Source organism: Anopheles stephensi, chromosome 2 (assembly GCF_013141755.1).
Source record: "Anopheles stephensi strain Indian chromosome 2, UCI_ANSTEP_V1.0, whole genome shotgun sequence".
Classification (NCBI taxonomy): Eukaryota; Metazoa; Arthropoda; class Insecta; order Diptera; family Culicidae; genus Anopheles; species Anopheles stephensi.
The window spans coordinates 91,479,009-91,504,631 of record NC_050202.1 but is presented as its reverse complement, the minus strand read 5'-3'; the positions used below and the strand labels follow the sequence as shown (position 1 = coordinate 91,504,631).

The 25,623-nt window shown below is 50.5% G+C and overlaps 6 protein-coding genes across 29 annotated transcripts in view; 4 read left to right on the top strand and 2 right to left on the bottom strand.

Annotated features, from left to right (window-relative positions):
• LOC118507130 (serine/threonine-protein phosphatase 2B catalytic subunit 3-like) overlaps window positions 1-2,486 on the bottom strand; it is a 49,241-nt gene extending 46,755 nt beyond the window's left edge. The window contains exon 1 of one of the 2 annotated variants that reach the window (XM_036045150.1): window positions 2,332-2,486. The gene's annotated coding sequence lies outside the window, so the exon portion shown is untranslated. The remainder of the gene's footprint in view (window positions 1-2,331) is intronic. The other variant, XM_036045152.1, reaches the window with a different exon arrangement.
• Window positions 1-8,270, top strand: part of LOC118507126 (G protein-activated inward rectifier potassium channel 3) — a 66,786-nt gene extending 58,516 nt beyond the window's left edge. For all 3 annotated transcript variants that reach the window (XM_036045133.1, XM_036045135.1, XM_036045134.1), the window contains 9 exons: window positions 2,764-2,878; window positions 3,319-3,460; window positions 3,529-3,612; window positions 3,674-3,948; window positions 4,026-4,215; window positions 4,277-4,401; window positions 4,470-4,578; window positions 4,650-4,964; window positions 7,676-8,270. In XM_036045133.1, the coding sequence (XP_035901026.1) occupies window positions 2,764-2,878; window positions 3,319-3,460; window positions 3,529-3,612; window positions 3,674-3,948; window positions 4,026-4,215; window positions 4,277-4,401; window positions 4,470-4,578; window positions 4,650-4,933 (1,324 nt within the window). In that variant the 3' untranslated portion in view covers window positions 4,934-4,964; window positions 7,676-8,270. The remainder of the gene's footprint in view (window positions 1-2,763; window positions 2,879-3,318; window positions 3,461-3,528; window positions 3,613-3,673; window positions 3,949-4,025; window positions 4,216-4,276; window positions 4,402-4,469; window positions 4,579-4,649; window positions 4,965-7,675) is intronic.
• On the top strand, window positions 7,196-14,350 carry LOC118507131 (G protein-activated inward rectifier potassium channel 3-like). 12 transcript variants are annotated; one of them, XR_004905597.1, is made up of 7 exons: window positions 7,196-7,339; window positions 7,676-8,545; window positions 12,112-12,230; window positions 12,310-12,465; window positions 12,525-13,307; window positions 13,407-13,657; window positions 13,745-14,350. XR_004905597.1 is itself a non-coding variant. In XM_036045159.1 (6 exons), the coding sequence occupies exons 2-6, from the start codon at window positions 8,358-8,360 to the stop codon at window positions 14,011-14,013; spliced, it is 1,515 nt and encodes a 504-aa protein (XP_035901052.1). In that variant the 5' UTR covers window positions 7,255-7,339; window positions 8,346-8,357; the 3' UTR covers window positions 14,014-14,350. The 12 variants fall into 12 exon arrangements, 5 of the variants coding, with proteins under 5 accessions (XP_035901052.1, XP_035901051.1, XP_035901050.1 ...); XR_004905599.1 differs by having other exon boundaries at window positions 7,241-7,339; window positions 8,346-8,545; window positions 13,745-14,340; XR_004905598.1 differs by having other exon boundaries at window positions 7,242-7,353.
• A 1,172-nt stretch (window positions 14,351-15,522) lies between these two features.
• LOC118507129 (G protein-activated inward rectifier potassium channel 3-like) lies at window positions 15,523-19,086 on the top strand. 2 transcript variants are annotated; one of them, XM_036045146.1, is made up of 5 exons: window positions 15,523-15,906; window positions 16,901-17,019; window positions 17,088-17,243; window positions 17,316-18,101; window positions 18,455-19,086. In XM_036045146.1, the coding sequence occupies exons 1-5, from the start codon at window positions 15,728-15,730 to the stop codon at window positions 18,823-18,825; spliced, it is 1,611 nt and encodes a 536-aa protein (XP_035901039.1). In that variant the 5' UTR covers window positions 15,523-15,727; the 3' UTR covers window positions 18,826-19,086. The 2 variants fall into 2 exon arrangements, with proteins under 2 accessions (XP_035901039.1, XP_035901040.1); XM_036045147.1 differs by lacking the exon at window positions 15,523-15,906 and adding an exon at window positions 16,667-16,797.
• Window positions 19,087-19,215: 129 nt separating this feature from the next.
• Window positions 19,216-21,099, top strand: LOC118507133 (G protein-activated inward rectifier potassium channel 3-like). Its single transcript, XM_036045162.1, has 5 exons — window positions 19,216-19,540; window positions 19,602-19,723; window positions 19,880-20,035; window positions 20,089-20,859; window positions 20,920-21,099. Exons 1-5 carry the CDS (start codon window positions 19,353-19,355, stop codon window positions 21,051-21,053), a joined length of 1,371 nt encoding a protein of 456 aa, XP_035901055.1. The 5' UTR covers window positions 19,216-19,352; the 3' UTR covers window positions 21,054-21,099.
• Window positions 21,100-21,832: 733 nt separating this feature from the next.
• The window catches only part of LOC118507127 (sal-like protein 3), a 186,539-nt gene continuing 182,748 nt past the window's right edge, over window positions 21,833-25,623 (bottom strand). For all 9 annotated transcript variants that reach the window (XM_036045145.1, XM_036045139.1, XM_036045141.1 and 6 more), the window contains 2 exons: window positions 23,814-24,093; window positions 21,833-23,369 (listed from right to left, as the gene is read on the bottom strand). In XM_036045145.1, the coding sequence (XP_035901038.1) occupies window positions 22,092-23,369; window positions 23,814-24,083 (1,548 nt within the window). In that variant the 5' untranslated portion in view covers window positions 24,084-24,093 and the 3' untranslated portion in view covers window positions 21,833-22,091. The remainder of the gene's footprint in view (window positions 23,370-23,813; window positions 24,094-25,623) is intronic.

Genomic DNA, 25,623 nt, shown 5'->3' with positions numbered 1-25,623 from the left:
TCCTTGAGTATGTGCGAGTGTGTATGTGTGTGTGCAGAGCCAAAACGACGACGACGGGAGCGTTCTCAGCGAGCAGTACGACCTTTGTTCCACCAGCGATTCCTTCGATCTGACCGGAGAGCCTTCCGTTTTCCGCAGTTTCCACGAGTTTTCCAACACGCGGGGAGCCCCCCTTTGCATTCGCCTCACTCTTGCTGGTGCGCTGCCGAAACACCGAAACCAATACAGTGACAGTTGGAAGACGTTGGGGCGACGTTTTGGAGCGTAACGCGACTCACGCGCGAGATTAATAACGCGTCCGAGTAGGGCTCTCTATATTGCTGGCTACCACTTCACAAGGGGTTTGCGTGTTATCTGCTGGAAGCCTGCTGCTCGAAGCAAGAAGACAAATCAGAAGAAGCGAGGTTGCTCTCCGGATGGCGCTCTCTCGCTCTCGCTCTCTCTCTCTTTTCACCCCTATTCTGGTGGTGGTGGATTCGGGTGAAGCTCACGAATGCTCTCCCCAATAATCTGTGGTCGCATTTCAGTTTTTGCACACTTGGCTGCGTTATCTCCTGCTTTTCCCACGAGCGAACGAGGCGAGCGACATACACGGTTGAGGCGCGCTATCACGCACACGCACAAAACTCCAAGCGAGAGAGTGAGAGTTTGGGCGAGAAGGAGAGAGTGAGAGCGCGCGTGCTCCCCTTTTTCGCGACCTGTCAGTGTGAAGTTGCGGCGAGCAAAATTGAGGACGCTGGGATATGGGAGTCTGGGGAGGAATTTCTCCCTTTTTTGAAGGGCACTCGGTATCACCAACCTCCCCCTTTGCCAGCCTGTCCCCTTCCCTTTCCGCCCTCTTCCAGTGGTCTTTGCTTAAGCAGATCCTTGATTTATCAGGCGCGCACACAGTGTGCCACAGAGATTCCCACCGGAGGAGAACAAGAAGAAGAAGAAGAAGAAGAAGTAGAAGCAGGGAAGGTAGGGCCGCTAATAAATTGTTGCTTCGATTAGGGGTGTGCAACTTCGGGCAAAAAAGGGCACAGCACAGCACAAAGCATCGATGTTCGGGCTTGTTTTTCTTCTCCCGGATGATGAAGCCTTTTGAGTCACAGCTTGCACGGGTTGCTTGACGATAAAAAACGGTCGCTTCAAAAGTTTAGGGTTGACAGTTCTACGCTGCCCGAGGTATGACTCCCTTGAGGCTGGAAGTCATCCCGAAAAAGTCGATGAGGTCATCTCATGATAGTGGTGCTCTGGGTGGCCCTAGTCTCCACCGATTCCGACACACAGTTTACATTTTTGCAAACACACGAGGGCGTGTGTATGTGTGTGTGTGTGTGCGAGTGTGTAGTTGAAGGGTTCAACCCTTGGCGCTAGGAAGGGCCTCCTGGAAACTAGAAACTCGGGAACTGGAACGCGCTGTTGCTTACGACTGTTGGATTTGACGGACGAACGAACGAACCTCCCAGAGCACACACAGTCTCACACATTATCGCCCATACATCCACACACACACACATACGCAAGCACACGCACGCTCGCACACACATATGATGCCGTGGGAGAGATTAGCACACGCAATCACACACACACACACACACACACACACACACACACACACACACACACACACACACACACACACACACATCTGAGTGGAGACGATCATTTCTCAAGGGTTTCCCATCCCAGCGGTTGGGGCCCACCTGAAGCTGTTGGCACAATTTTCACTATCGGAGAGCACAAACGTCACAGACGCAGGTGGCCGATTGCCGATTGGATGGAGGAAGCAGGGTCTTCTACCCCTGGGGGTGGGTAGGTTTTGGCGATGCAACGAAAAAGATTAGATGGCCGTGTGCGCCGCGTAATCATCGTCGCTGCTGGCAAAGAAGGATGCACGCATATCTCGCGAGGCACCGTTGTTGAACAACAAACACAACACAGCTCGCCTCTTTCGCGTCATTGCGACGTGTACGGTGAACTTTAATCTTTTGAATTCCTCGAAACGAAGGGTGCAACCTTTGGCCGCCTTTTCGCTGTACCTTCGCAGGCGAAGGTTACATCGGAGCGGAGGTTCTGTGCCGGAGTCCCGGGTTTCGATGATTTCCAGAGCAGCTGTAGCCGTGAAGAAGTTCGCAGCAGAAGCAGAGATTAGCGGAAGCCCCAGACACACACACACACACATACACACGACGAACACTCACACGGTGGGTGGAAAAGTGGGAGGGAGTTGGCCAGGCGTTTCGCGAACGCTCGGCAACTGCGAGGAGTGTTTTTGCGGACTTTTTTCGTGAATGCAAAAGTGGACGATGATGACGATGGGCACAAGATGAAGATTTCAATACGTACACGTACACACAGTCACACATACACCACAAACATATACAAACACAGACGCGCGCGCGCTTGCAAGCCTCTGAAACACACACACGACGGGGGAACGAGAATGTCAATTTTGTTTGCGGTGTAGAGTTTTGCGGGCTTAGAATACCGAGTAATGTGTTTCGGTCTCGCGATTCGATTGCGGAATCCACCACACTGTACCGTCGCGGTTCGGTGAGTCCGGCCTCGCGCTCGCGGAATTCTCATGCGTCGTTCGCTCTCGCCAACAGTCGTCGTCTTCGTCGGTGGCGTGTGCGTGACTGTGCCCCATGGACAGTGACCGACAGAAAAAAGGCTCTCGGCGCTTTTTATTTTATAAGAAGCATTTCTTATCAAATTTTGAAATAATTGTAATAAATTGTTAACGAATTTATTTGTTTCCGTTCGTTTTGATTGCAGATACCGGCAGACGCGATACAGCTCGAGGAGGATTCGGAAGCGAGTGATCTTCAAGCAGGGCGACTGCAACGTCATCCAAGGCAATGTAGCAAAAAGGCGTCGTCGATATTTACAGGTAAAATAAACATGTTAAATATTCGTTTCAAGAGACCGTAATATCGATTAACAAACGACATAATAAAATTTCACACAAGAAATAAAAATAAAAGTGAAAAGGTTTGTCCTTTCCAAAGGTTCTTGTGGTGTCTTAAGAAACATTTTAATTTTTAATCTATAGAATTGATGTCGGTTTTGAAAACCTTTCCTATTTTTATACTGGTACCAGAATTTTAATTTTGAATTTAATTTATAACTAATAAAATCAAACAAAAAATAGTTAAAAATGCTCATGGTCAATTACCGTTGTGCTGATATAGTGAAATATTTCATGGCGAGCGGAAAGATTTCACATCTGGAAATATTTTAGTTCCATAAATTTCCGCTAGGTGTAACGTTTCGAATCGCATCTTTACAAAACGTTTTCTCTTGCTTATCGGGTTGCATCTTTCTCCACAGGACATCTTTACCACCCTGGTGGACATTCAGTGGAGATGGACTCTGTTCGTGTTCGCGTGTTCCTTCATACTGAGCTGGCTAGGATTCGGCGCCATTTGGTACCTGATCGCACTAAGCCATGGAGACATTCAAGCGGTCGGTGGTGAGTTACACAACGACGATCATTACTTGTTTGGGACTCAATTTAGATGCTTTCCTACATTTTTCTAGATGAAAGCCACAAGCCCTGTGTGACGTACATTTATGGCTTCACATCGGCGTTCCTGTTTTCTCTCGAGACTCAGCACACGATAGGTGCGTATTGGATGTAGTTTTAAATATTTGAACGAGATCCTAACTTCCTTCTTCACTTCAGGTTACGGTAACCGTTACATTACCGAGGAATGCCCGGAAGGCATATTTATTCTAGCCCTGCAGAGCATTACCGGTGTTTTCATCCAAGCATTTATGGTCGGCATCGTGTTTGCGAAGCTGTCCCGACCGAAGAAGCGTGCCCAGACGCTACTGTTTTCCAAGAATGCTGTCATCTGCCATCGGGACGGTGTGCCGTGCCTGTTGTTCCGCGTGGGCGATATGCGCAAGAGTCACATCATTGAGGCGCATGTGACGGCCCAGATAATTCGTCGGAAGGTAGCATATTATTGGCAGGGGATACTATATGAAGATTATCGTTTAAATATTGCTTTCTACTTCTTCTGCTCTGTCAGGTCACCAAAGAAGGAGAAGTTCTTCCATTTTACCAACAAAACATGGAGGTCAGTTGTGATGGGGGTGATGACCGGTTAATGTTCATCTGGCCGACGATTGTGGTGCACAAGATCGATCGCGACAGTCCGTTGTACGGGCTGTCGGCACAAGACATGCTGAAGGAGCGGTTCGAGATCGTTGTCATGTTGGGTGAGTGTTTGTTTCGGCGTAACGCAAAGAACGTGTGATTTGATCTGGACCTTAATTACAGAGGGAGTCGTGGAATCGACCGGTATGACCACACAGGCACGCAGCAGCTATCTGCCATCGGAGATCCTTTGGGGACATCGGTTCGAGTCGGTAGTCACTTTCAAGCGAGAAACGGGAGAATATGAGGTTTGCATCAAGTGGGAAATTGTTGCGAGGAGCAATCCATCTTCAAATAATGCCTTGATCGGTTTCAGGTCGATTACACAACATTCAACAACACATACGAGGTGGACACTCCTCTGTGCAGTGCACACCAGCTGCACGATGTGAAGAAAGAGTTAAGCAAACAAAATGGTGTAGCAGGTGAGTTGAGTCGAACGATAAAATTTGATGAGCAATATAAGCTTTACAAGTTGTTTCTATGGCCCCAACAGAGGCGTCGTCCGATACCGATGAATCCGACACATCGTCGGTGGATAACGTATCGTCCCGCAAAAACTCGCTCAGCAACGGCTACCTACGCTTCACGCCCGTGTACGCCAACACAAACGAACAGTCGGGAATGAACGTCACCAACGGAGTGGTTGGTGACCCGTTGGCCCTACCGCCGGCCAATATTGCGCCCGGTGCACCAACCACCACCTCACCCGGAAGCGAGCGCAAGAAGAACTTTCGGAAGTTGTCCATCAAGGAGCCCTCGATGGATTCTCTCTGTTAGCAGCGTAGCAGAGCAAGAAACGTTTAGATGGGTAAGCGAAGATGTGATGCCTCGTGATTTACTCCCGTTTGGATGTTCGGACGATGCACGGATGAATGGCAGGGTGCAAGAGTGTGAGACTGTAACGTTCCTATTAACAGGAGGGCGTTAATCCGTCACGGTCCATCATCGGGTTGAGAGATGGTTGTTACTGCTCCGATATTGATCGCATTTCGCACTAGCATTCCAATGTCAAGTGCTTGCTGATGGATGGCTGGACCGCTGGTCTGCTGGAAAAGTCCGCCTCGCGGCAGGGTGTGAAGAGGGTGGATTTTCTTAATTGTCCTATAATGCCTATTATTATGTGCCAAACTATAGCAAACTGCAAAAGAATTATTTTCATTTAATTTGGAACGCGCATTAACATACCCTTGTGCCCCGAGTGTGAGTGAACTTGGTCATGGTTGCCCTCCAGCGGCGAGCGAGTGGTTGTTGTGTACGACCATCAATAACTGCGAGCGTGTTTGCGCATTTTAAACAATGCCCTAATGAGTCGGGAGGAAGGCACATAAAATTGCGCCACTAATTAGCGTTCATCGGAAGTGCTTGAAATTCGGTGGCAGCACGAACCGACATGTATTTTGTAGTTCTTCTTCGCCGTTGCATCCTCGCTCGATTACAAAACACGGCGAACAATTGAAAGAAACATCTGTTCTGCCGAGCTCCATTACGGATGTACGGCTGCGAATGAATATTTGCATACTCCCCGGGGCAGGAACTGGGTAATTGACATTGGTCGCCATTTGAGTCGGGGCAGGAAAGTTTGTAGTCGGCCAGCATAATGGTATCAGGAAAGAGCGATAAATCTTTCTCTAGCAAGTGGTGGACAATGAGTTAGGTTTGGGCGGTTGGGTAGAAAAAGGGCATACAGATATTGACCTTGAGGAATTACTTCCTTCCTGGTGCTGGGAGTACCCTTTGCGAAGTTGGGTAGAATATCCCGAGTATTTCTCTGTTTGATCTATTTCTTGACTCTGACTCAGAAACTTGGCACATATGGAATGCGACCGGCACGTGCCAGTATGGGAATGCGGCTCGAGCGAGATGACAACTTTGAGGTGTAATTTATTTCATTTGGATTCGCATCGCAGACGACTCATTACGTAAAGCGATCCCAAGAAAACGGGAGAATAATTATAATCGCCTTCTATATTACCATACTCCCATTCTGAGCGATAACTCTATACGCGTGCGCTATGCACGTTTGTGTGGAAGATGCATTGGATTAACCGGCAACAGCAGACTGCCTAGTATGACAAGCCGCATCATAACAAATCAGATCCCATTTGTTTGCAATCGTTTCGTTTTGGAGTAACGGCCAGCAGCTGGGTTAATCGTGGTCGTTTAGCGGGTCCAGCACTTGATCCACTCCGCTACCACGCCACGGCCCACATATCTAGAACGCGACTCGGTTAGATTAGGTCCAGCACAGTGCGTCGGAAGTCGCTCATATTATTCAATCATCGTTGAAGGTCTAGGTAAACCGTGTTGTGCTGCCCTCGGTGCCACGGGGTTGTGGTGGAATGCTCTTTTCTTCAGCTCTCGCTTCAGACGGAGAAAATATTATGCACAGCCAGTAGTGGTCGTAGCAGAGGCAGCAGCAGTAGTAGCCTCCAGTGTACTTGACCGCGCGTGACATTGGTTAAGCCGGTGGGAGAAGCCGTTACACGCATGCAACCGATACATGTACCCCAGACACACTCGCATCCGACACCGCGCGAAATAGATTAAAGTAGACAATTCGATTGACATTTGCCTTCGCTTGATAGAGTTGGGTGGTGCTAGCCCTACCTATCTTCTATGGGGAAGCCGCGAGAGATCACACGTTGCGGTGACGATGGGCGATATGATTTTGTGGCGGAGATCTCCGCGAACGGTCGGGATCACTGATGGCAAATTAATTAAATCATAGCGTAACATCTCGAACCGAAAGCCACAAGCCAGTCATTATGATTATGGACTTGGAAGGTAGCGATCGTGACAAGAGGTGTGAACCGCTGCTACAGTCTATCCAATCACACTCCTCTGGTCGGTGCCTGGCTGGTGCTGGATGAAGTAGTAGAAGAGACATAGTCGTGCGATAGAAAACACGGCAGCAAAGGTCTCGGGTTCGGCTTCATCCGACCCGGCACGTCCGCCGCTTCGCCACAATTCGCATATCCCGATGGACAACAATTGGATGTGGTCTAAATTAGTTGATCTTCTCCAACACTGACATACGCGCGCCATGTTTCGAATGGGGGTGCATGGTGGTCAGTGTTTTAGCGCATACGTGTTCAGTTCGTGCCGTCAGTTTGCACCGGACACTTGGTCCCGATTCTTCGTGTCCGGGAGTCGAAAATTTTCGGGGGTTTTTCGATATCTTCGGTACGTTTGAAAAGGTAGTTAGAGCTGTTGCAAAATAGAGTATGGAAAGGAGTGGTGATTTGAAGTTCATGAACCTAGCAGCGTGCTTCGAAGGACATAGGGATGATCCCTTTAATCGCTTATCTCAAGTTCAGAGTGTAATCGCCAGAATCGTAGAATACCCGTTCTTAGAAGGCCAAAAAAGAGATAAAGCGTGTGTGTGTGTGAGAAGAGTGAATGAGTGACTCACAGGAGCTCGGCCGTGCGTGCACATGAGACTCTCATCCAGACGTGTGTGAAGCGGGGCACAAGGTTTTAATTGAATTTGATTAATTTGAAAATTACTCTTGTCCGCAGTGTTGTGCGCGAGTGTCACGGTGCCATCCTCCTCCCTTGCCGCCTGCCTGCCTGCCCGTCCGGACGCCAGGTTGACGCAGAGACAGATCCGATCGTGACACGAATGAAAGATCAACCTAGGAGGCCGCGTTTGAATAGCATAGACAGGCGACGTATCTACTGGTAGTACTACCCCGGGCCAGGAATCTCAACACACTACCAGGATCGGTGATCGGTGCGATCGGTATCGTGTCCGGCTGTCCGGCTGCATATTAGATTCTGTTCCATTTATCTTGCCCGCGTGCGCCGATCGTTTATTTTACCCTTGCAACTATCTTCCAGTTTTTTGTTTGTTTATTTGTTTAAGTAAATCTATTATAGCGTTTCGGTGTGTAAGCGAAGAAAGAGTGTGTGCGTTGGATGGGACCGAAACGGTGAGAAGGTGAAGCCCTCTGTCCATAATGGGCTTTGATAGGTAGATAGTGTAGAGCAATTGAAGCGATCCTGCGTTGAAGTAGTCGAGGGAATCTCAAGCCCAATGCGCGATCGACGAGGGTGCTGTAGCTGATATCGAATAAAGTCGTGAAGAGAGTCGATCTTATAGTGCAACAGTGAACGCGAAGAGGGTGTTTGTGAATTGTTTTGTTTTACAGTTGTATTGCCATATCGTCCTTTTCTGGGAACGGTCTAGGTGTCCTAGGAGATGGCTTCCGATCGGCAGACGGCGGATGAGAAGAAGCCGCTCAATCGGATCTTCATGCGACCGGGTGTGATAGAGGAGGAACCGGACTCGCTGGACAGCGTGATCAGTAATCTTCCGCTGACCGTTGTACCGAGCCTGGCCCGCATTTCAACACACGGAAGCGCCTTCAGCCGGCAGGAAAGCGTAAGGTAAGTACTAATCAGCAACGTGCATGCGCTCGACAAATCGTGATCGTCCCCGAGGGCCGTTTGGTCAGTGGCCGCCATTACGTCTAGCGTCGTACCGTTTGATAAGCCCGACGGTTAGTAGATCGTGTTCGTGAGAGCGTGTGTGTGTGTGCGAGCGGAGAGCAGAATTCGTTGTTTATTGTTTTGTTTCGAGAGCAGCAGCAACAGCAGCAGCAGCAGCAGTTGCAAATCTGGCCCTATCTGGTGCGCACAACCAAAACAATACGCCATGTTGTTTTGGGGCCGTGAGATGAAGCGGGCCCAGCAGGCAATCGTAAGGCTTATCGCCGCTGGGCTCGACTAATCCAGTGCAGTCGAGATTATGGCGGATTCTCCAGGGCAATGGAATTGATATGTCGATTGGAGGATGGGAGTCTTGTGATTAAAAGCATCGTCCGCTTGAGGCTATTCGTCAGAATATTAAATGGCAAGTGATGCGCGATTCGTACAGGGATTATTGACATGGTTTGAAAAATGTCTTGGACGACCTTCAGTTACCAGGAAGTTGCTCAGACTCAAAATCAAACCAGGCTTGATTCGATGGTTTGCATAACTTATTGACGATGTTTATTGCCAATTTGCACCCGAAAAGCGCTGTACCGGAATACCCTATTTTCACCCAAAACGGTTCCTTCCGCCATCGTAGTTAAATCGAAATTTTCTCCTCTTGATTCGAAAACAAGTTTACGCTTGCGGTTTACATTGTAGCTGTGGCGCGTTGTAAATCCGCTCGATAAAGGCACGAGATGTTTACGTCAGACTCGATTCGTTACCCTTTTTCTGTTGACATTTAACGCTACACTAAATGGACGAGCAAAAATACGCGCCACCGTACCGAAGCGGAAAAGCATTGAAGACGATCTAGGCGACCGTTTATCACAGTTCGATTCAACCGCAATAAATCGACGGAAATACGATGGATTTGAGGAAGAAACGGCAAAGGAAAATATGATGACAATCCACTTCCACCCGCTCGCAGTCGCAAAAGTACGTTAAGACGATCAGCTAAGGCTAAGGTAGATAGCTAGAGACCGGTCGCAAGAACCACTAAAACACCCCGCAAACAACGCTCGTCTGCCGACGCTGGTTTTATGGCTCGTGTTCAATTGGAGCTATTAACCTGAGGAAGTAGACGGCACTTACCGGGCGTAGTGTTAGTTAGTCAAGTATGACACTGGCGACTGGCTAGAGGGAAGAATCGCACCAAGAAACAAGGGTCATCCCTTGTGCGTGTGTGTGTGTGTGTGGTTGTGTCCAATGTGCACACGAGCAATGCAGAATTTATTGCTGGTTTTGTTGTAGATCATGTCTGATTAGTCGGCAAGTGATAGCAAAGCAGCGAGGTCCAACGCGAATGATACTGCAAAACAAATGTTCTTGCCGGGAGCTCGGCTTGTATTGGCGATGCTCCGTGGTATCTAGTGAAATGGGCACCGATAAGAAAGCCTTCGCTGTGATGAGTCAGCATAAGAATGTAACTTAAAGTTAGGCTTTTTAGTAGCGAATTGTTCAATCAAAATCGCGTTACGTGTTGTCCCTGGCGGAGGGACAATTATGTGGGTCAAAAGAGCACTTCATCTTGGAGAGATTAAGCTACGAGGGCATTGGATTATGGACAACGGTCCAGAGAACTACCAACAACTGATAAGAATCGGCACCACTCATAGACAAGTGTAAAGGCCCTGTGAGCAATCACATTTTGGATATCACTGCCCGCAATGAACATCCGTTTACCGATAAACAGATCTTTTTTATCGTAATCGATTGAAGTTTTTATCGTTGATTAGCGTTTGGGCATTCGCAATATGTTTGTTCGTTCGTTTGTTTGTTTGTTTATGTTTTGAAATGGAAAATGGTGCAGCACTATACATCTATCTGTCCGGTTCTGTCCAGCTGGGGACATGGGACTCGCTGAATGGAGCTCAACGTCACTGTTTGTGGTTGTGTTGTGCCCTTTCCTGCTCGCATCACTACTGATACCACACCACGATGACGTACGACTTTACATTTGCGAAACGAACACGACGACGATGATGACGAACGACCGCTAGACAGCCTCGAGTTCGATCGAGTGTTAGTAGCCGGTAGTGCACTGGTAGTGGTGGCGGCAATCGATCGTACCAAACAACCGAGCGCGTTCACGCTGCAGTAGAACGAAAGTGCCCCGCACGAGATTAGTCTTGAACGCACGTTTGGTGCGATTAAATCGATTCGCGGACGGTTCTGCTAGACCGGCGCCCAGACGTTTCCAAAGGAAGTGGTCGTCGACAGTGACCGTGTGTGTGTGTGTGCGCGCGCGCGTGCAGGAGGCTTGCTGCTGTGTTTACTACCGTGGAAGTAAGAAATGCCTTCTGTAACAACGACCTTCTGCAACATCTGATCGTACCACTACTACTACTACTACTGCTACTGGTGTAATATCGCTCAATACATCAAGGACAGTCGGGCACACGTACAACAGGACGAGAACGCCACAGCGATGAGCTTCGGACAGCGCAAAAACTTTACCGTCCCGGTGGACGCAGAATCGCCGGAAGCGCGAGACGATGCCAAGTTGCTCCCGTTGGGACCGTTCGATAAGATACCGCCGATCATTATCGATGGACAGGATCCGCCGAAAACACCCATCACACCGACCACCCCGATCATCTACTGTCCCCAGTCTCCATCGGTCGGCAGCAAGAGGTGCGTATGGCAGCATCGGGAGAAGGAAGTGTCTGACAGAACAGGTTCAGTAAATCAGTGCGCGAAACACAGCTGACCGGGCGGGCCGGGCGGGATTGATACGGAACCCGGGCCTAGATCGCGGAAAGACGGCGTTCCATCGAAACGGAAATGTTGCTCGGGGGGGTTTGAACGATTTGAATTTTAAATGAACGTCAACGTCTCGTGCACCGTACCGTAGGATTGTGTCACAGTCGCCGACGGTACGATGGGTGTCTCCGGGGGGTTCTCCGCTATGGGGTTGCGTGTTCCGGGGCGTATATGATTTGTTCATTACGACCGATTTATTCCGCCGTAATACTGTTTAGCTGTTTTGTTGCTGTTGTTGTTGTTGCCGTAGTTCGTTCAGAGCGGCAGGTTTTAATGTCGCATACCGGTTGGCTGTGGTTTCTGTAGCAGTGAGTGATAAAGAGTTGCTCTATTAGAAATTTATAGGCGTAGCAATAGCCGGTAGAACTTACGAGAACGACAAAGACCTCGATCAGCCCTACACCTTGGAGTTAGTTAGGACGCCAAAAAAACACACATTTGCCCTTGGTAAACGCTTCTCAATATTGATCCTCAAGTTTGTGTTTGCCTGCTAACGAACGGCAAATATTGAGGTACGGCGGATTCTGCATCGATCTTAATTGAGGCCCTGAAGAGTTCCTAATCCATCCACTCGCTCGTCACATGACACGTGCCGTTCATCACACTCACGCGCCGCCAGTTTCGAGTTGCGATCACTTGAGCGAGGCGAATGATTAACGTATCGATGAAGTGCATAATGCGTTTTTATAATCCTTCCTCATGTTTGCTTACAGGAGCCGAGCGTTACGGCCGGGAACGACACGAAAGTACCGGAGACGGGCGATTTTGAAGAATGGCGACTGTAACATTGTGCTCTCGAAGGTGTCCCGGCAGCGGTTGCGCTTTCTGCAAGGTGAGTTTCCGTATCTCAGTGTTTCCGTTCCCGAAGACGGAGGAATTGTTAAACTCTTTGTTTGCTGTACATTTGGTAGACATTTTCACCACGCTGGTCGATGCTCAGTGGCGCTGGACGTTGCTCGTGTTTGCGTTCAGCTTCATCGGATCGTGGCTATTTTTCGGAGCAATCTGGTGGCTGATCGCGTTCACGCACGGTGATCTGGAGGAGATGCATCTACCGAAGAATCAAGGTAGAGGCGGAGAGAAACTCCCTCGATAGGAGCCTTGAGTAACATTTTCTTCTTTTCAGAGGAGTCTGGCTGGAAGCCTTGTGTGTTCAACATCGAGTCCTACACGTCCGCGTTCCTGTTTTCGATCGAGACGCAAACCACCATCGGATACGGTTTTCGGACAACGACGGAGGAATGTCCGGAAGCGATCTTCATCATGTGCTTCCAGTCGATCTACGGCGTTATGATGCAGGCGTTCATGGTGGGCTTTGTGTTCGCGAAGATGACTCGCCCGAAGCATCGAACACAGACTCTGCTCTTCTCGAAGCATGCCGTCGTTTGCCAGCGCGATGGTGAGCTGTGCCTGATGTTCCGGGTTGGAGACATGCGCAAGAGTCACATTATCGGTGCGAACATACGGGCCCAGCTGATTCGTACCAAGTTGTCCCGCGAGGGCGAAGTGATGGCACAGTATCAGCACGAGCTGGAAGTCGGGGCGGACAATTGCGGTTCGGATCTGTTCTTCATCTGGCCCCAGATAGTGACGCACAGGATTGGTGCAGAATCTCCATTTTTCAACATGTCCGCGTCGGATCTGCTGCAGGATCGGTTCGAGATCGTGGTCATCCTGGAGGGTACGGTAGAGTCGACCGGGCAATCGACCCAGGCCCGCTCGAGCTACGTCAACACGGAGATTCTGTGGGGCCATCGGTTCGAGCCGATCGTGTTTTACAATAAGGAAAACCAGGTGTACGAGATCAATTACAGCAAGTTTAACGAGACGCACTCCGTCGATACGCCGCTCTGCTCGGCTCGCGAGCTGGCCGAGTTCTACAAGTACCAGGACGATTACCGCAACCAAGGTAGGACGGTGCGGGCTGACACCGGGCGGGTTTGAGCGGGTGGTTGACTGGTAGACTGAGACTGATGTGGTGGTGTCCGTTGTACCTATTTACTTGTAGCCGAAGATCATCATCTTCAAACGCCAGCGTAGAGTTTGTTATCGTTTGCTACCTGTTGTTGCGTATGTTGTGTGCTGTACCGTGCGGGTTTGTTTAGTTTTGCGCTTGCGCTGCGTAGTTGTACGAATTGGCCTCGTTTTTCGGAAAGGTCCTGCTTTTGTGCTTTTGTTGTGCGATCATCGATCATGCGCCTGTATGAATCTCATCCCCTCTCCATCTCATTTAACGCTCGCTCGTACTGTATCGCTACTGTAAGTTATCCTTTGGAACTGCTCGAAAATGTGTCCCGAGTCTGGAGTGTGATGATAATGCGAGTTTCTGTTCCACTTCCGCAACAGATCAACTCGACACGGTTTCCTCGAAATCGATGTTCGAACGACGCTGGCACCAACACTACACCAACACCGTGCGAACGCTCAGTTCGATCTGCCTGGAAGACGAACGATCGTCGCTGGGCGTTCAGCCGCGCTACCTGACAATCCAGGGTGTCCCGCGACGACCCCGGTCCTACCACCAGCTGGAGAGCAATCTGCGCAATCTCTTCAATCCACCTTCGGTCCTAGTTTCGCCCTCATCGACCAGCTCCCTCCGTGTAGACAGTCCGTAGCTCGGACGCCCACGCCTAGTCCCGTTCGACGCCCGACCGACCAAACGATTCGGCATAGTTACCAGCTGGCTTGCTTTTAGTTGTGTAGTGATTAGGTTAACACACTCGCTAGGATCCACTTTTTTTACGATGGTTGCATCCTATGAATCTGACCGTAACCGTATCTGCTGCTATTTATGATAATCTTAGGCCGCGTAACGATACTCCCTCAGGCATCTCAGGCTGCGTTGTGTGAGCCTCCGGGCGCACGTATATGAAGAAGAAAAACAAAGTGAGAACAATGAACCATTCCCTGTATTAAACGAGATGCATTACCACACAAATTAAGCCATCGAGAGGAGAAGCTTCGTTGAAGTATTTATGTCTTTGATGTCCGAAAACAGCCTGCATAATGACGCAATGGAAGGGAATCTGAGAGCGGGAACTGTCCCACAAATGATCCATCATTCCTGCTTTTTTTTAGCCAACAGCCTCAGTTCCCACTGATAGGCAATCGTTTTCGATCGATTGATGAGGGCCGTTTAATTGCATTATCTGTTGGTACTTTTGCAGGTGGCCAAATGGTATCCGGTTTTATGAGAAAGGCACCAAGATTGATAGTGGTTGATAAGACCGGGGGTACGGTGTTTCTATTTCGGCACTGCCACAATCTCAAGATGCCTCGGGATTTTAACTCAGACCGGGTGTGTTGTAATGTCAGGCCTTTCTCGCTGTTTGACCACACTGCATTGATATAATTTACCAGTGTGAGATCCATAACTTAAGCTCTATTTGTGGAAGACATGTTATATTGATAGAAGAATGCTTGTTTACTCGCTTATCAATCAAAAGCATTGACTCGACTCGAGAACGCTTGTTGCTGAGCCGTTCTCAACCCACAAGCTGGATTGGATTGGATTTCTCCGCAGACCATAATCCCTTGGAGATAATGTTGATCCGATCCGAGCGTGTTGGCAGACATTGACCGATATGATTATCGCCGTTGTAGATATAATTCCTCCGATCGCATTATTGAGGTACTTTGCGTGAAACGAGCGTGTTTATAGCCATTTCGGAAATTAGCATGTCGTTTAGAAGAGCGCTCGCAGTGTTCGCTTGTTTGGCCCCTATGTGTGAGCGTTCTGTTGACACTGTCTATCAGGGCGTCGCCTCAATGTCCCAGAGAAAAAAAAACAGATACTCAAGACGGTTCGGCTTAAGTAAGCTTCGGGATGAGTGGCTGACGGGCGATGGCACTATCTCCAGCGTACTTCACCACGCTGAGAGAGACTGCATGGAATCGATACGGTTGTAACCAGATCCACCGACCGAAGAGCCGACCACCGCACGAGATGACAAACAACCCCGGCCCGGGTGAGGCAAAGGTGAGAAAAGCCTCAGGTGGTCGCGCGTGGTTGGCGCCCCATCGAAAAGAGTCCGTCCCGTCCGCCCATTCCCGGCCTGGCGCGAATCGTAAATCATCCAGTAACAATGGGAGCCACTTTTCGCGGTCGCCGATTGTCGGTGATGGGTTTGGACGATCACCACCGCGTTCAGTATCGTTCATCGGTCGGTCCGGGTAGCATCTCCGCTGACGACGACCACGACGACGTGTTGTGAGTGATAGGAGATGGTACAGCGTGTAGCGTGTTGCTGATGCGCAGCGAAAAACAGTGAACAGGGTCATTAGCAGGTGATCTTTAGTGGAGCTACCGGAAAACTCCCAAGGGAAAAGATGAACTTTGACGCAGACCAGCAACAGCAGCAGCAGCAGCAGCAGTTGGAGCGGTCGATGCTGAAGCTGGGACCTTTTGACCCACCTCAAACGCCGGGAGGATACGGAGAGCAGTATGGCTACTCATCGCCCATCACTCCAGTGACTCCCAACACTCCGCTGGTGTGCTATCCCATGAAGTAAGTGTCTTAGGGACGGGAAGTTGTACGAAACTTCCGGTTCATGTAGCTTTGAGTTGCAAGTTAATGGAAGTCCTCTAGCGAGTGGCAGGTGGTCTAATCTACAGCTCCTTAATGGGTCGCAATTGGAGCGTCTTGCTGCTGTGAAGGAGTTAGAAGAGTTGCACAAAACGTTCGTATGTTTGCGCGCCTGTCACACCACTCAACCGGCAAGGTGATAAGAAATGTGTCAATTTACAGTTCGCCAAGACTTTGGCTCGGTGTCCGGTGTGCTTGAAGCAGGCTACCCTTTAGACCACCGAGTAGCCGTTCGGTTGATTAATCGTTTATCGGACTCGTCCGTCGGGGATGACCATCGTCACTATGGCGGTTGTTGTTATCTGCATCGGGTGAAGTAGCACCGCATGATAAGAATGCATCATCATCAGCATGATTGGAATGCTTTCCGGAGCCGCGATTCACGATCTGCAGAGTCTTCACCGGTAGCCTCTGGGATCGATTAGCGCCAATTAGTGCGATTAGTGTGGTATCGTTACCGACCTGGACATCGGAGGTGAATTCTAGCGACAATTCAAACTGCTCGAAATCTGCTCGAATTGATGTTGAGCGGAGCTGGCTTTGGCGCACTCACTTTCGGAAGGCTTTTTACCCATCTAATGTGACGCCACACGACTCCTCAGACGTGCAGCGTCTTTTGCCAATCTTATCGAAAGGTTTCTTATCGATTACTCACCAAACCACGATAGCGGCACACCTCGCGCAGGTCGCGAGCTTGTCGGAGCCAGTATTTTGTTTGCTGTGTTTGCAGGAAGAAGCCTCAAAGGGGCGTTCCAGCATGGAACCAGCGGCCGAAAGTATACCGATCGATACGACGAGAAGGAACTCTAGCACGTACATTTTTCCCAACTTGCCAACTCCGTCCCGTCAACCGGAACCGCCACGCCAGAACTTAATTAACACGTGCTGCCAATGGTGGACTGTTCGCTCGTTTCAGAAACCGTGTGCTACGGCCGGGAGTGAATCGTAAATATCGGAAGCGAGCCATCTTGAAAAATGGAGACTGTAACGTTGTGCTGTCCCGTCCTCCGAGGCAACATTTGCGCTTTTTGCAGGGTAAGCTTGCGAAGTGATGAAGGGGAAGTGTGTGTGTGTGTTGATGGACAGGATGACTCTATTTGCAGACATTTTCACCACGCTGGTCGATGCTCAGTGGCGCTGGACGTTGCTCGTGTTTGCGTTCAGCTTCGTTGGTTCGTGGCTGTTCTTCGCCGTCATCTGGTGGCTGATTTCGTACACGCACGGTGACCTTGAGGAGTTGCATCTGCCCGATAACCAATGTAAGTGGCTTGGCGAGCTGCTATCACTCGCGACACGTGTTTTATAACGAGCGGTTTCTCTTCTCCCGGTAGCTGAAATCGGATGGATACCGTGCGTGTACAACATCTACTCCTTCACTTCGGCGTTCCTGTTCTCGATCGAGACGCAGCACACGATCGGGTACGGTGTGCGCACGACGACGGAAGAGTGTCCGGAAGCGATCTTCGTGATGTGCTTCCAATCGATCTACGGCCTCATGATCCAGGCGTTCATGGTGGGCATCGTGTTTGCGAAGATGACGCGGCCGAAGCAGCGCAGCCAAACGTTGCTGTTTTCGAAAAATGCCGTCGTTTGCCAGCGCGATGGTGAGCTGTGCCTGATGTTCCGCGTGGGGGATATGCGCAAGAGCCACATTATCGGTGCGTCTGTGAGGGCGCAGCTGATAAGAACGAAGACGACGCGCGAGGGCGAAACGATGGCCCAGTATCAGCATGAGCTGGACGTCGGGTCGGACGGTAGCTCGTCGGAGCTGTTCTTCATCTGGCCCCAGATTGTGGTGCATCGGATCGATAAGAACTCGGCGCTGTACAATTTGTCCGCGTCCGATATGCTGCGAGAGCGGTTCGAGATCGTCGTCATCCTGGAGGGTACGGTAGAGTCGACCGGGCAATCGACACAGGCCCGATCGAGCTACGTCAACACGGAGATCTTGTGGGGACATCGGTTCGAGCCGGTCGTATGCTACAACAAGGAACAGCAAGGGTATGAGATCAATTACAGTAAGTTCGATTCGACGCTGCAGGTAGATACGCCGCTCTGCTCGGCTCGCGAGCTGGCCGAGTTCTACCGGGCACAGGATGACTATCGCCCTCCGACCGGTAAGGATTGTCCCATTACCGATTGCGTCTCGCTGTAGAGCGTCGTAGCTGTAAATATCTGCTACTCACGGGGGACACATCGCTGTGGAGTCAATGCTCACTAAACTTCCTCATCGCCATAGTGTCTCCTTCTCGAAAGAGGGGAATGTACTTTCATGTCTGTGTGTCCGTCCGTCCTCACATCTATCACGAATCCGTCCAATGTACAGACCCGTCGGACACTCTTTCATCCAGGCAAAGAGAGCACCACATGGGCAACACATCCATTCGGCAACACATCCATCTGCAGGATCGATGGTCCAATCACGCAGTTCTTCCCGGACCGCACTAATCCGCTCGTGTTTTCCGTTCAGATGCTGGTGACAACATGTCCACCAAGACGCAACTCGAGCGTCGCTGGAAAGACCACTACAGCACGCTGGTCAACACGCTCAGCCAGTACAACTTGGCAGATGTCGGCGGCACTGGCGGCGTCGGCACGGATCATCTCTATCCGACACGCTATCTCACGATACAGGGCGTTCCGAGGCGGAAAAAGTCGTACGTCGCCCTCCAGACCAATCTGTGGAATCTGTTCGATCGGCCACCGAATCCCCGGCTGCAGCTAACGCCGACCGAAGACGATTCGAGCAGTGTGCGACGAGTGTCGGATGATGATCCGATCGTCAACAGTGTGACGGTGAAAAGCGTCAACGAACGACGAACATCCGGTGGAGGCGGATGATGCCGATTGGATCTGGCTGACTGGTGTTGGTGTGTTGCAAAGATCTGGTTTTACGGTACGTGCTGGTCTTTCTTTGCCCGGGCAGGAGTGTGCGTGTGTTTGTACTTACGTTAAAGGTTTAGTAGTGTTTAGAAGTAAACAATCTCGTCCTAGCTTGATGGCAGTAGGCCGGTACAGGCAAGAAAAAGAGAACGAGAGAGAGAGAGAGAGGAGAGAATGAGAGAGAAAATAAATCTACTCTTCTATTTATCATTGGAAGAAGCTGTGTTTGTAGTGCAGCTGAGATCGTTGAATGGCGAGAAATCGCACGGGTTGCTTATCAGTAGATGTTGATTGAAAAGTTTCTAGCACAGTCATGATCATGGAGATGCGTTATCGTCCACACCTTGAGAAGATGAAGCTTCATCAAACAACGCTAATCCAATGCACGTGGGTCTCTGACGGCGTGAAACGGATCTTTGCTTTGGTTTTTCGAGCTCGGAAGGGTTAGTCTGTATCGGGTGGTGCTAAAAGACACAGTGGATATTATGCGTGATCTACCGAAGCTCCGATTGCCGGATGATGTCGAGTCTGGAGGTGCGTTGCTTACGACTGACAATCGCGTCCAACGGTCGGCAGGTTCTGATAAGTACAGCCCATCGGTCTTAACTCCAGATTTGAGTAGTTCTCCTCGTTCACCATTTCGGTTCGATTCGATACGATCATCAGGAAGAAGGTAAGGAGATTGTTGATTACCGAGTGAAGCATTAACACGATGTAACGGCTTTTCTTTCCAGACCTGGTTCACCGTTTTATCGACCCGGTTACAAGAAACTGCGGAAGCGAGCAGTTTTCAAGAATGGATACTGTAATGTGAGTGCCACGAAGGCTCCCCATCAACGGCTACGCTTTCTGCAGGGTATGTTTCACAGTTCAACCTGTTCTTCCATCGACGTTACACCGCTTTCTGGTGAAGCGTTACAATTATGCGCCTAAAAGTATGCAATCGCATGCTACACGTTATTTTTCCTTCTATTCCGTTTAATTCAAATTTTCGATGTTCGTTATTCTGAAGACATCTTCACCACCCTGGTTGATGCACAGTGGCGTTGGACATTGCTCGTGTTTGCGCTTGGATTCGTTGGATCGTGGATCACATTTGCCGGCCTGTATTGGTTAATTTCCTACACTCACGGAGACTTGGAGGAGCTCCATTTGCCACCGTTTCAAGGTAAAGTTGTGACCGAAACATCTCATTCGCACTAAAGAATTATCCGTTCACAGAGGACAACGGCTGGAAACCGTGCATTACGAACATTTACTCCTTCACATCCTGCTTCCTGTTTTCGCTCGAAACACAACACACCATCGGATACGGATCGCGTGCAATGGAAGAGGAATGTCCGGAAGCGGTTTTCGTTATGACGCTTCAGTCCGTGCACGGTGTGCTGGTGCAAGCGTTTCTAGCCGGAATCGTTTTTGCCAAAATGACACGCTCCAAGCGACGCGCTCAGACGCTTCTGTTCTCGAAAAATGCCGTCATCTCACTAAGGGACGGTGAGCTGTGTCTAATGTTTCGGATTGGTGATATGCGCAAGAGTCACATTATCGGTGCCAACGTCCGTGCTCAGCTGATCCGTCCGAAGGTGACGAACGAGCGGGAAGTGCTGCCACAGTACCGTACCGAGCTGGAGCTAAGCTCGGACGATTGCTCTTCGGATGTGTTTTTCCTGTGGCCTCAGATCGTAGTGCACCGGATCGATGAAAGGTCGCCGCTGTACGGATACTCGGCGGAAGATGTCTTGCTTGAGCGATTTGAAATTGTGGTGGTGCTCGAGGGAACTGTGGAATCGACCGGACAAACAACGCAAGCGAGGACGAGCTACGTCAATACGGAAATTCTTTGGGGTCAACGGTTCGAGCAGGTGTTGGTGTACAATTCCGATATCGAGGGGTACGAAATCGATTTTTCCAAGTTCAACGAGACGGTTGTGCAGGACACGCCACGCTGTTCGGCTAAACAGCTGAAAGAGTGCTTCAAGCTACCACTGAGAGGTAAGATTGGACGATGAGGAAAATCGCATTGGAAGAGACATTCACGTGGTTGTATTGTAGGACGATCCTGTGATCCTTTGGTAGGCCCGGAGCTGCGACTGTCCCACGTGGAGCTGGAAAGCGAGCGAGCCAATCCACATTTTCTGTTTCCCGTGTTCGATCGTCGACGGTCTCGTTCGTCCACCGAGCTGTAAACGATCGATTGCATGAGCCAATAAACGGTTATCCACGAGTATAAAAGTTGTGTGCGTTACAATGTCGATTGGCACCTGCAAATTGCGGAAATGTGCATAAGTGCATTCGATTTAGAGCCATGCCGGCGAAAGAAAAAACGATGAGAGGTCAAAGAGTACATAATTAAGAGCCGGACGGAGTCTGAATCCTTGAAGTGCACCTGAAGCACATGAAGAACTTGCTCACCCAGGCTCAGGACCTGCCATTAGCAGGCCCCCGAAGCGGGACCCCGCGGCACGGCATGTCATTTCCACCGTCAGTGCAAACAAATCGTGACATTGTAGGACGAGGCAGTAGAGTAGGCAGCAGAGAGACTGGGACAAACAGAAGCAGAAAACACCACAACAACGACGCGAACAGAGGAACCTACAATACAATGCTTAATGATCGCTTTGCAAAGGGAAATCGCAACGGAACCGAGAATTCGCCATCCGCGAATCGATCGAATCGAATCTGTGTAATCATCCGCACCATCAATTATAGATAACTACATAAATACAATATATCCACACAGACAGACGGAATGGACGGAATGGACGGACGGGGGACGGACGCGCGTGCAGACCAGACACGCCGGAATGCGAATGCCGATCGCTGCGGGGGACGGCGAAACGATGAAATTTGCGTTTCTAGAACCAATTGAGAAATTGAGTGATAATGCGTGCCGGTTAAACGGGTGCCCCGCCCGAAGGACTTTCGGATGGCTGCAGGGAAGGAAGGCAGGGTGGGAGGCAAGGGCTGTGGGGAGATCCTCCTTACACAATCACGTTTCGGGATCGGAATCGTTTCAATGTTCGTGGCAATAAATAATAATGAAAACATTTACGTATAGGTTCGTCTGCTCGGTCCTGCGCCTCGGGTAGCTGTCCTAGTGCTGCGGCGCTACGATCGCACCGGTGCGACGCTTAGTGGCTAGCTTAAAACATCTTTTTTACATTCGCACTTACGGAGCGTACTTATCTAGCGTATGCGACAATTGCCTAACTTTGTCCGAGGACTCAGCAGTTTCCTATCACTTGCACCGGGCTCAGCATTAATCCTGCGTCGGCATCCTGCTGAAGATGCTGTTCCAGCGTCTGGTGTTGTTGTAGTTGCTGCTGCTGATGCATCTGTTGCTGCTGCGATTGCTGCTCTTGCTTCACCTTGATCGGCTTCGGCCGCTTGGTGAGATTCTTCTGATGCAGGTGCGTCTGGTAGTGCTTCTCGAGATGGGCCTTCTGCCGGAAGCTTTTCCCACACAGATAGCAGGAGAATGGCTTCTCGCCCGTATGCACACGCACGTGCACATTGACCGAGTATTTGTCCTTGAACGCTTTCGAGCAGATCGAGCAGTAGTGGAGTGAGCGGCCCCGCTTCTGTCCTCCACCACCGCCGCCACCACCGCCACCGTTACCACCTCCTGCTGCCGTTGAATCACTGCTCGAGCTGCTACTGCTCGAACTGCTGCTCGAACTACTGCTCGAACTTGGTCCGTTGTTGAGCGGATTCGATGGCAGCGGGTTGAGTTCTGCGAGTGGACAGCTACTGCTGTTGTTGTTGTTCGTGTCCAGCTTGCCTTCGTGGGGGAGGTGCGCGTTGGCCGGAGATGTGAGCGTAGTGGATGACTCGGAAAGCGATGGAAGCATGGCTCGCTGTTGGTGGTGCGTTGCGGAGGAACTATCGGTTACGGAGAATCCATCGTACAGGTACGAAGAGGGCTCGCTGTAGAGACTGTGGCCGGATGTTTGAAGAGCAATGTCCGACCCCGGCACAAGGGCGCTTCGATCACCGAAGCTCGAAAGCTGTATCTCGTTGAGCAGCCCTTCCACCGTGCTGTGGAGGTTGAGGGCACTGGTTGGGGGTTGGGTGAGATGGCCCCCTCCGGCCGAGGAGGTGGATGAATCCATCAATGGAACGTTGCCCTGCTGTTGGTGCGATTGTACTGAAGGCTTGGCGGCGTAGTAATCGGCCAGATCGTAGTTGGTGGCGTCAAAGTTGAAGCAATCGACCGTCGGTTCGTACGGTGCGTTCGGTTCGCTAATGTCCGGAGCAAGTGGCACCGGAGAATCGAGTGCGTTCGAGTCCGACCAGACGATGCCGTGTTCGGGCGATTCGTGGAGCACGGTAAGCGTGTAGATCTGCCCATCGGGACCGGTCGGACCATCTTGGGGCGATTCGCCGGGGGTCGTTGGAGTGGGACATGCGGGTTGGCTGTCGTACGGTGGCCAGTAATGGCTCATCCCACCGACGGCCGTGTGCAGCCGTTGGGTCATATCCGATCGTGAAGGACCCCAGATCTAGAAAAAAAGCCGAAGAAAAAATGCAATTAGAGACAGCAGCCGAGGAACACATCTGCTAGTGGTAGGTACTAAAAGGGAAGATAAATTAATATGATCTCCCCATCCGATACAGACACACAAACACACACACACACACAAAACTTCACGCTACTTGGCGTCCATAAAGCCGTCACTTCTGCAATTGCCGATAAATCATGGCTGCTTTATGTTGTGTGTCCGCAGAAATATAGGGCTCCTGCGTTCCGGTGGCAGTTCACTCTCGGGCAATGGTGTTGGCCCACGCAAAACGATCATGTCGGGCGGCAGTTAGTGTAGCTTGGGTGTCTGGTCTGGCACGCAACAACAAGTTAAGGAGTTGCAGTTGCCGGCCGAAGGTGTGAAGTTAAGCAGGGTAGGATCTTATTTTCGCGATCTTGTCCAGTTCGCGCTGGGGGAACCTACCTGATCGAATCCTTGCAGCGGTTGTTTGTTCTGTGGGGCCGGGGCGGGATACAGGAGAGCTCCCGGACGCGCCGGTGGACAACTTCCCGGACCTCCGAGTCGCTCCTCCAGCGACGGATGATGATGATGGTGGTGGTGAAGGTTGGGGTGGTGGTGGTGGTGGTTACTGTGGACGGTAGCTTCCAGTGGGTCGATCAGTTCTCGCTTGATGGCAATTTCATCGTTGCCCATCAGACCGAGTGTGGACCTCATTTTCGGATCCGTTAGCATATTCTGCAGACTACAGACAGGGAAGCAAACGAGAGAAAACAAATGGACACAGATTAGTACATACACACGCGGGACATAGACTATAGAGGTGTTTGCCACAACCGAGAGAGAGAGAGAGAGAGAGAGAGAGAGAGAGAGAGAGAGAGAGAGAAGGGAGACAAGTTTAACGGCACTCGAGCACATCGAGCACGATGTCCACCCGGTGCTGGGCCTGTCTGTCTGCCCATCTGTCCTCAAGAGTCTTCGCCGTTAGTTGGCGGGTAATAAATGTTTTATACGATGATAATTTACACATCATTTGTTAGATGTCATCTAGCCCGTCCACTTGATGGTGTTTACGATTGTTTATTAGTAGTTTTTTGCTCCTCCGTCTACCACAAAAGGCCAGCTTTCTTCGTTGTCCCCGTCGGGACAGGCCATTTTCGATGGTCCCTCCCGTGCTGTGCTGAGGAGCAATTATTGATCGTAAAACAATGATTACTTTCATTTGAAGCGGCCCGCCGGTGTCCTCCACTGACGTGGCAAAGGTCTGTGCTCTCGCGCAGCGGCGAAGAAGACCCGGGTAATGGCAACGGTAGCATAAGGTAGCACTGCCCGGGTCAGCCGCCGGTAAATGTCGTCAATCGGCTGTCGGCTGACACGTGACATTCAAATGCGGGAATTAACGTGCTCGGGTCGGCTCGGGACGTCGGAGGCATTCCGTTCCGTTTGGGTGTGTTTAAATGGTTAAAGTTGTGACATCTTGATGTTCACTTGAGGAGAGCTCACGTAAGAACCGACCGTCACCGGGGTTCAATTAAACTTGTGCGGTTACAAGTGGAGAAAGCAACGGAGAACTCATTCGGTAACGAGATGTCTATATTAAATGTTGTTTTTCTTCCATCCGACCAGAAAGACATTTCTTAGGCTCTAATTAAATTATATGGAATTAATCCCGGCTCCCTCATGCTGCTCCAATTATAAGCTCCAAAGCATTCAGATATTTTTTGAATCCACGGGCATCGGAGAGTCCCGAAATTCGAGTCCATGGCCCAAAATTCGATTGCGCAAACGCGCTGAAAGCATCGCAATGGGTTAGCTGAACATTTGCTGATTGCCCTCCTCGCCGATCGATCGATCGCATCACCCCTGCCCTCGAAGATGCGCCTTCAACACGGGCCGGCTGATCTTGTCACTTCGTTAAGCTTTGAATGACAAATCCCCCCCCCCCTCCTGGTTCCAGGTTCCAGGGTTTCGTTTTTTCGGGCGCGTCTGGGCAGCCAGGGCGAGCTTAATGAATTTGACGATCGCACATTGATGGCACCGGGATTTGGGATTTGTGCACTGGAACTGGGCCTCTGGCGTGCCCGTCGTCGTTCCGCCGAAAGAGATGCAGAGATTAATTTTGACGGGCGAGAATAAAATGGTAATGTTTACTGGTCATTACTGTCAAACCTGGCCGGGGCTTAAAGCTCGGGCGTCGGGCGACTGACTTTTGCGGTGGTGTTGCACTTTTTTGAAGAAACACGGACGCATCAGACCGGGCCGATGAAATGTGCAT